This window comes from Arachis ipaensis, chromosome B03, assembly GCF_000816755.2.
Source record: "Arachis ipaensis cultivar K30076 chromosome B03, Araip1.1, whole genome shotgun sequence".
NCBI classification, from domain to species: domain Eukaryota; kingdom Viridiplantae; phylum Streptophyta; class Magnoliopsida; order Fabales; family Fabaceae; genus Arachis; species Arachis ipaensis.
This window is the reverse complement of record NC_029787.2, coordinates 118,616,201-118,625,755: the sequence shown is the minus strand read 5'-3', so window position 1 is coordinate 118,625,755 and position 9,555 is coordinate 118,616,201. Positions and strand designations below refer to the sequence as shown.

The 9,555-nt window shown below is 36.8% G+C and overlaps 1 protein-coding gene and 1 long non-coding RNA gene across 2 annotated transcripts in view; both read right to left on the bottom strand.

The window, feature by feature from the left end:
- LOC107631084 lies at positions 1,457 to 6,487 on the bottom strand. Its single transcript, XM_016334410.2, has 2 exons — positions 1,769 to 6,487; positions 1,457 to 1,644 (listed from the first exon to the last, which is right to left on the bottom strand). Exon 1 carries the CDS (start codon positions 5,349 to 5,351, stop codon positions 4,161 to 4,163), a length of 1,191 nt encoding a protein of 396 aa, XP_016189896.1. The 5' UTR covers positions 5,352 to 6,487; the 3' UTR covers positions 1,457 to 1,644; positions 1,769 to 4,160.
- Positions 7,976 to 9,555, bottom strand: part of LOC110270333 — a 2,743-nt gene continuing 1,163 nt past the window's right edge. Inside the window, exons 2-3 of the long non-coding RNA XR_002359748.1 lie at positions 8,209 to 8,448; positions 7,976 to 8,088 (exon numbers count right to left, since the gene is read on the bottom strand). This is a non-coding gene — a long non-coding RNA (uncharacterized LOC110270333). The remainder of the gene's footprint in view (positions 8,089 to 8,208; positions 8,449 to 9,555) is intronic.

The following is a 9,555-nucleotide window of genomic DNA, read 5'->3' as shown; positions in this document are numbered from 1 at the left end:
TGAGAATAAACTTTTTTCTTATAAAATATGAAGTTTAATTTTGATATATTAATTGTGTAAAATATTTTATATAATCGTATAATTTATCTGTTCTTTTAGATAATTATTCATACGATCAATATAAAAAATAATTATTTTTACTGATATAACATTATATAATTGAATGCGTATATAACATTGTTTTATATTGATAATGTATCCGATCAATGAGATATATAAATTGTTTTAGGTAGAAAAAAATATATTTTATACTCATAACCTTTGTATTTTTAATTTTACTCTTAAGTTGTATTTTATTTTAATTTTACTTTGAAATTTTTAAATAATTCTCAATATCTTTATATCAAAATATTTTCATGAATAATCACCTAATTTTAATATTTTCGGTTCTGAAATGGGTCAGGCAACATAGCGTGAATTGTAAGCTAAGCAAACCAATTTGGGCTAACCTTTCATTAGGCCTACATTGGCATGAATTAAAAGCCCACTTTCTCCCTTATGAAACATTTATATAAATGAGCCTCTCATTTCGGCTCATTTCTTCATACCTCTACTAAATTATTTCATTTTATCAATACCAAAAACAAAATTGTTTCATATGCATGCTTCTGCATGTAGCACAGTTTCTGTTGGCTAGCGGCATACAAGATTCGTGACGGATTATTCTTTGAGCTATTAAGACTAAGAATACTGTGGACCAAAAGAAAACGTAGTTTCTATTGAAAAATGAAAATAACAATAACAATGCCATAATTAGGGTTCTTCTTTCTCTACTGTTTGGCACTGGCAAAGGAGAAAGCTAGCTAGTAATGAAGGTAACAAAATCTGTGTGTAGCAAGAACCACAACTACAAGCAAGAAAAAAGAAATCAAAACACGAGTATGTACACAAATTTATATTTAATTCTTCTCACACTGAGAAATCAACATTTTTTTAATTACTATTTAGCGATCAAAATTCATAATTTTGAAAACTCTCAAATTTGGCTCAAGTATCAATCTTTTGTCTTACCAAAACTATTTTCTCTCTTCTTGCTTTCTTTTTCTGGAAATTTTCATCAGAATGCCTGTATGTATTTATTATGTATAAGTGAATGTCGAGATGCAATGTAATTGGGGTGAAAATTTTATATTTTTATTTCGGATATTTTATAGTAGATCATCAGTTTGATATATGAATAATGGATTACGGTTGAAAAAATCGGATGAAAAATTTTCTGGGATTAGGACTTGAAGTTACTATTTAGCTTTGCTTTTGTCATTTTTCTTATTTTGGTGATAAAATTGATTGGATTAATGCCACAACACAAGAAGAAGATGGACTAGAAGGAGGAGAAGGGAAATAATTGGTGAAACTGGGATCACTAAAATGGCAATAATCATAATTCTTCATTTATGTATCTTGCTATTCAAGATTTAATAAAGACTAGACTTCAATGCTACTAGAAGGGTGATGATTAACAGAAAAGAGAAGAAATTGATTATTATTGCCACAAGAGAAGTCTATGAATTACAGAGAATAAGAAATGGAAAAATGAGTGTCGTAAACTATAACTTGCAGGAAAAGAAAGCAATGTAACAGTAAAGTATGAAGGTTATGTGAGGAATAGAAAGAATTCAGGGACCCATCATCGGGCATGAGAACCTGTCATAGAAGGAAGGAGAAGAATTCTTAGAAGGTAGCCAAGGAATGCAGAAGAAGAATGAGAGAGAGAGAGAGAGAGAGAGAGGCTCTAACAGAATTTGTCAGAGAGAAAAAGGAGCAATACCAGTAATTTGTTGCCAAGCATAGTCTTGTAGCCTCTTATTTAATATTCTCTCTTTGTTGCTTTTTGTAGCACCTGAATTGTTTGGATCGGCTGCCACGTGTCTCTTGCCTTCAACTGATCTTTCCTCATTAGTTAATTTCTCACTATTTTCATCCTTGCCCTCAACAATCTCATGGGCAACAATTTTCTTCCTTACATTACTCCCCTCTTTCACTTCGACCTTGCCTTTAAGGTTGAACCGGGGAAAATTCTTGGTGAATTTTGCTGCACTTTCCCAAGTGACCTCAGCTGCTTCACCAATGCCCCGCTTTACTTTGAGTTGTCTTTCCTCCTTTCCATGCTTAAGAATTGTCTGAGAATCCAAAACTGCTGCCAGCTCCAAGATGGGTCCAAAGTCACTTGATTGCAACGGTAAGGGTAAGTAATATGCCTGCGAGTCACTATTGAACTTTTTTAAAAGTGCTATATGAAAAACATCATGAATCCTAGCCTCAGAGGTCAATGCTAGTTTGTGAGAAACAACACTTAACTTCTTAATGATTCAGAAAGGGTTAAAAAATCTCATTTCCAACTTTTGACTCTTGCATAAAGCCACTAAATGCCGCCAATGGGGTTGGAGTTTGACTAGAATGAGATCGCCTTTCTCAAATTCAGCATCTCGGTGAATCTTATCAGCATAAGTCTTCATGAATTGTTGGGTCCTTGCGAGATTAGCCTTAAGCTATTCCAACAGTTTGTCTCGAGTTAGCAACAACTCTTGAATGGATGGCTCATCATGGGAAGAAAATTCATAACAAATGAGGCTGGCAGGGTCGTGGCCATATAATGCTTTGTAAGGAGACATCTTAATACCGCTATGATAAGAGGTGTTGTACCAATATTGCGCCCACAGAAGCATGTTACCCCATTTCTTTGGATTCTCAAAGCAAAAGCATCGCAACATTTTGAGGTTTTTATTCAACACCTCACTTTGTCCATGGGTTTGAGGATGATACGCAGAGCTTATTGCCAAGGCTGTGCCCTGCATTTTAAATAATTGTTGCCGAAATCTACTAATGAAGACTCGATCCCGATCAGAAATTATGGTGTTAGGAAAACCATGTAACTTCACAATGTTTCTGATAAATGCTTCCGCCACTGTTCTACGGCAAAATCCCGCTTTAAGGGAACAAAGTGTGTAAACTTAGTAAGCCTATCAATGATTACCATGACCACAAAATATCCATGGGAGGGGGAAAGCGCGGTGATGAAATCCATGCAAATTGCTTCCCACACTTGCAACGGTACTAGCAAAGGGTGTATTAACCCAGCTGGCAACTTAGTATCTACCTTGGCCTGCTGACATATGGTGCAAGAAAGAACAGTCACAGATATCGTGTTGCATATTCGGCTACTATGAATTTGAGGCAATTCGTTCAACTATCTTAGCAACCCCGGAGTGCCCACCAATCACACTATCATGGAACTCATGTAGAAGTAGCTTGATCAAGGGGCTTGCCAAACGTATCACCACCCTGTCACTCCATAAGGGAATTCCATTTCTTATAGAATAATTACCAATGTCATGCCTTCCCTCCAAACAAGACTGCACGATGGACCTGAGATTCGAATAAGCTTCAACGTCTACCTTTAGATTACATAACCAATCTACTCTGGGACAAGACCACGCCCCAAGGAAGCTCCGAAATAAGGCGTCAGCAGCAACATTATCAATACCCAACTTGTATTGAATTTCAAAATCATAGCCAAGCAACTTGTGTAACCACTTGTGTTGCTCCAAAGTATGCAGATTTTGATGGAATAGTGATTTCAAGCTTTGTTGATCCATTTAAATAATAAATTTCTTTCCAAGCAAATAATGGCAAAATTCGGCAATTGCCTCAATGATGGTGTAAAACTCCCTTGTGTAGGTGGATTGACGTTGCATGGTTGGAGAGAACTTCTTGGAAAAATAAGCAACATGGTGCTTCTACTGAATTAAAATAGCTCCAATCCCAAACCCTGAAGCATCCATTTCAATGATGAAGGGTAAGTCAAAATTCAGTAGGGCCAATACCGGTTTAGACGTAATGGAAGCCTTTAAGAGGGTAAATGCAGAAGCTGCTTTGGCACTCCAAGTGAATGAATCTTTCTTCAAATGGTCCGTGAGAGGGGCAGCTATGGAGGCATAATTTTTAATAAAGCATTTATAATATCTTGTGAGACCCAGAAAACCTCGAAGTTGTTTCAAATTTTGAGGAGCAGGCCAATCAATTATGGTTTGAACTTTCACCTTATCCATGTGAACACCCACCTCATCAATAGTATGTCCTAAATAGTCAATCTCATTGACACTAAAGGAGCATTTGGAAAGCTTTGCGTATAAAGCTTCATGTTGGAGGATCTGCAACACTTATTCAAGGTGTTGTAAGTGTTGAGGCCATGAGAGACTATAAATTAATATGTCATCAAAGAAGACCAACACAAATTTCCTCAAGCAAGGGCAGAATATGTCATTCATCAGGTTTTGAAATGTAGCCAGGGCATTTGTAAACCTGAACAATGTGATAAGCCACTCATAATGGCCTTGGGGAGTCTGGAATGCCGTTTTGAACCTATCCTCAGACTTTACTATAATCTGGTGATAACCAAACCTGAGGTCCAGCTTTGAGAACACCCTCGCACCAAACAGCTCATCAAGAAGCTCATCAACTGTTGGTATAGGAAAACAATCCTTCACGGTAATATTGTTCAATGCGCGATAACCTGTGCAAAACCTCCAAGACCTATCCTTCTTTTTGATTAATAAAATAGGGGACGAAAAGGGACTCCTTCTTGGTTGAATAATATCTTCCTCAGGTATTTCCTGGACTATAGCCTCAATTTGAGCCTTCTCACTATGCAGATAACGGTAACGTTTAACTTTCACAGAGGCAGCCCCTGGAATCAGTGGAATGCTATGATCCTGGAAGCGTTTCGGGGGTAAACCTGAAGGGAGTTGAAAAACCTTCGCATATGCATGCAACAATGTTATTAGTTCAGGCTCCATTTGCTCTGACAGTTGAAAGGTATGAGGGGATTCATCGGGTGGTTGATGCAATTCCAAGGTGAAGACCTTAGCAATGGCATTCATATGTAGTAACCGTCTTATGTGAAATTGGGCCTGCTGTGGTAATGCTGGTTTTTCACCATGCACCGTAACAAAATTTCCTTCATGTAGAAAGCGAATAAAAGATGCATCATAATCCACAATATGAGCACGCAAATGCCTGAGCCAAGGTGTGCCAATGATTAAGTCACCACCCGCTACATGCAGCACAAATACATCATGAATTTGAACCTTGCAACCATCCATTGAAATTTCAACAGTAGGGATATATCCCTCCACAATCATAACAACAAAATTACCAACCATTACCTTCAGCCCTGGTGCAGGTTGAATAGACAGATTTAAGAATTTGACAATTCGTGGTTGTATAAAATTGTCAAAACTACCTCCATCAATGAAGGCTTTAACTTCCAAGCCTTGAATGAGAGCATTGACGCGGATAGTGGTTGTGCCTGAGGTCCCATGCATGGCATAGTAAGACAAGTGGTGAGCCATGACCTACAGCTCTAACCGCAGTAAGGAATTTTTCATACCCACATCATCAGTACTAGGCTCGGCAACACTTTGCTCTTCATCCTCGTAAAGTTGATATAACAACGAATGTTTGATAGGACATTTGTAAAAGGTTGTGAACTTTTCATCATACCAAAAACACAAATCCTTCTCCCTTTTGGCCTAAAGTTCAGTAGGGGAGAGCTTCTTGACTGGAGCCCGATTGGTACTAGTAGGGGGTCGAGGGTTTGGCGAGGGCAATGAAGGGAGTAAGGAGTTACGTTGTGGTACCTGAATTGGGTGCCGTTGGCTGAGCACGATAAGAGCTAGGACCCTGGGTGTTTCGCGAAACTGTGGAGAATTTATCTTCATATAACCGGGCGAGACTCACAGCACACATCAGGGATGGGGGACATTGTGCCTTAAGCTTCCATTTAATATCGGCTCGAAGCACACTAATGAAGTAATCACCCAAAGCATCTAGAGGGTCTATGCTAGTTCTATTAGCAAGAGTCACAAATTTCGAATAGTAATCAGTTATTGACCCGTTTTGCTAGAATTTAAAGAGTAATTCACGAGAAAATTTAAGAGTAACGGTCCAAACTCCAATTCGATCGCACGCTTCAACTGATGATTCCACGAACGAAATTGGCTTGTGCGTTTTGACATTTGAAACCACAGAACGATCATACCGGACATGTGGATTGAAGCAACCTGATTTGCTCCTCCTCCGGAATGCGGAAGAAATCAAAATATTGATCCACGGCAAAAATCCAACCTAGTTCATCTATGCCGTCGAATTTGGGAAGATCAAAGCTCACCCCTCAGTATGGGGGTAGACTGCGCTAGACTGCACTGTGGATGGTCAGCCCCTGAGTGCAAACCATGGGGTGAGTGTAATTCACAGAATGACTGCGACAAGGGTCAGGGAGAATCTGTAACTCGCCCTTCCGATCAGTAGCTTCCATCACTCGTGTGCGTTCCACTCGGGACTCTTCCATCACCAACTCAAGCATTTGAAACAAGCACTTGATGTATGTCTCCATACTCTTCAAGCGAGTGTTATCCGCCACCGCCATAGTCAATGAGAGCACCAAATAGAAGGGTGAAAATTAACAGAACAGAGAAGAAATGGATTATTATTGCCACGAGAAGTCTCTGAGTCATAGTTATAAATGTAACTACACCCACAAGAAAAGAAAAGAAAAGAAAAGGATTAAAGAACCTTTGCCACAAGAAAGCAGAGATCAGAAAAGAAAAGAATATATTAGTTAAAGGAATCTCTATCACAGGAGAGCAGAGAGCAAAGACTAAAAGAATCTAACGAACCTCTGTCACAGGAGAGCAGAGCACAGGAAAGAAAAGAATGTATTAACTAAAAGGATATATGCCACAGGAGAGCATATCTCTGCCACAGGAGAGTAGAGGACAAAGATAAAAAGACTGCCTGCCACAAGAGAGCAGATGCAACGTTGTTTGGGTTTTATGGCTAAATGTATAGTGGGAACACCAACACACTGTGAACTGTTGTCCAGATGTAAGCATATTACAACATGTTTAAAAGTCACACTGCATGCGGCCTGGCCGTAAGACTTATATGCACACTGTATGTATCTGGAAAGGTATATCTGGGACTCGTACCCGGGTAATGTCGGGAGCAGATAGACAACTGACACATGAGCTCATGACCTGCAATAGGGCTAGACATGCATCATCCTTGTTGCGCATTTGCATTTTACTTGATACGGTAAAATTGTTTATGATTGTCTTCTTGTGTTTAAGCAATCCTTAATGTTATTCTAAATTGTTGTGATTAAATATTTCTCTGTGGCACTTGTATATTTCGTTGTGAATTAATTAAATTGTGATAATTTTGACTTGACTAACTATCCTCGACCCTACTAAAAACTCTCGAGTTCTTACTCCCTATTTATTTCCATCATTTTCAGCTACAAGTGCGAAGGTTTAGTGTGGAGTTACAGGAGTATACAAGATTATGTTTACGGGTTAAGTTATTAGATTTTATTTTCCCATCGTCGTTTATTGTTTTTAGTTTTTAGAGGGGCATGATTTGTTTTTTAGAATCTTGAAATAAGCCCCTCTCTCTCTCTCTATATATATATATATATAATGCTATGTGAATATAAATATTTTTGTGATTAAGTGATTAAAAGTAAAAACTATTTCGTTTTCTTAATTAAAGTTTCGGTTCGTATTCGCAAAGGCTCAATATTAAATAAAGATAGTATAGAATAAAAAGGTTTAGAGGTAAGTAATGCCTGAGCTTTTTGTACGATCATGAGGTGCTAAAAATTAGGGTGTTATAATAAAAATTGGACCGGACCTCTTTATACTGTATGCTCCCTTTGCCACTAAATTATATTATTCTTTGTTATTTTTTATGCTACTTATTAATTATATAGTAAATATTAATAAAAAGATATGTATTTTAAATTTTAATTTTAAGTTTTTAATTATTTTTTATTTTTTATTTATATGGGTCCGGTTCTGTCATTTCAACTAATAACTTATCGGTTGAAGCAATAAATTAATAAACTAATAGTTTGACCGATTCGATCACCGATTCGGTTCTGACACTATGAGTTACCGATAATAAAAAAGGAAAAAATAAAATGCTGTAATTTATAACTTGCAGGAAAAGAAAGCAATGTAATAGTAAAATATAAAGGTTATGTGAGGAATAAAAAGAATTAAGGGACCTATCATCATGCATGAGAACCTATCATAGAAGAAAGGAGGAGAATGGTTAGAAGGTAGCCAAAAAATGCAGAAGAAGAATAAAGGAAGGAGAGAAAGAAAGGCCATAATATAATTTGTCAGAGAGGAGAAGGAGCAATACCAGTAATTCGTTGTCAAGCATAGTCTTGCAGCCTCCTATTTAACATTTTCTCTCTGTTGCTTTTCCTTGCACCTGAATTGCTTGGATCAACTGCCACGTGTCTCTTGTCTTCAACTGATTTTTTCTCATTAGTTAATTCCTCATTATTTTCATTCTTGCCCTCAACAATCTCATTGGCAACAATTTTCTTCCTTACTACTATCTATAGAATTTTATTAGCTCTGACATTCTTAGTTCATTCTACAGAAATAAAAGTTTTTGTAAACTTTATCTGATACATATATTTAGCATAAAAAATGACATAAATTTGAAGAGTGAAACTGAGTTGAAACAGATATAAGAAAGCAACTTATGTCGCTGCCAAATTTTTACTTTAGAGTATTGAGGTCTAAGATTAATTTTATTGCCACTATAAAATCTTTTTGCCATTCCTCCGGTTGGTTTTGTTGTTTACTTGTTTAGATCATTCAACTTCTCTCACCCCCTACCAATCTCACATTATTACCTCCTCAACCTAGTAGATTTTTTGGGCATACCAATATGTTCATTCAATGCTTCGACGAATCAAAACCAATGGAAGATTAGGGACACTTACTGCTGTTCTAATATCTTATATGGTTAGTCTTACAAACATTTGCTTTTGAAATTTTGTTTGAAGTTTGACAATGCAGTATGCAAGCATATGTCATCGAGTGAACATAAATAAAACCTTTGACATTTCCATGACTAAAATCATATAAATTCATTATAATTAAAGTATTAGTATATGCTTAAATATGCTAACCATTATGCTATTTCTTCTTGTTTTCTTTCTTCTTCTTCCTTCCTCCCTCCCCCTTTCCCTCTTTTTCTTTTTCTTTTTTTTTTTTTTTTAAATCATTCAGAAATTATTTAGTACAAATTATACAAAGATTTCTGAATGAACCATTTCTTTGGTTACAAGATCAGTCACTTGATTTTTATGCAATGTATTGTTACTGGTACTCAAATCTTCTGCCATAATATAAAGATTTATCCATGCTATATGCTTATTTATTTATTTTCCTTAGTAATTATATTTTTAATAGCCACGAAGTATGATATCTATCTGGTGAATGATCCAAAGTTGAAAGTTGCTTAACTTTCTCTGTTCTATCTCCAATTCTAGATGCTTACTTTTTCTGTTTAGGGATGACAAAATTTCTCGAAATATAAAGATCTTTACAGGAAACTGTCTCGAAATATTTTCTATGGGGATGGGATGGGGGACGAAATTCCCTCGAGGCAAGCGTGGGAACCCGAGCGGAGATTCCGTCCCGTCCCTACTAATCCCCAAAATTCATAATTTACTTAAATATCCTTAATAAT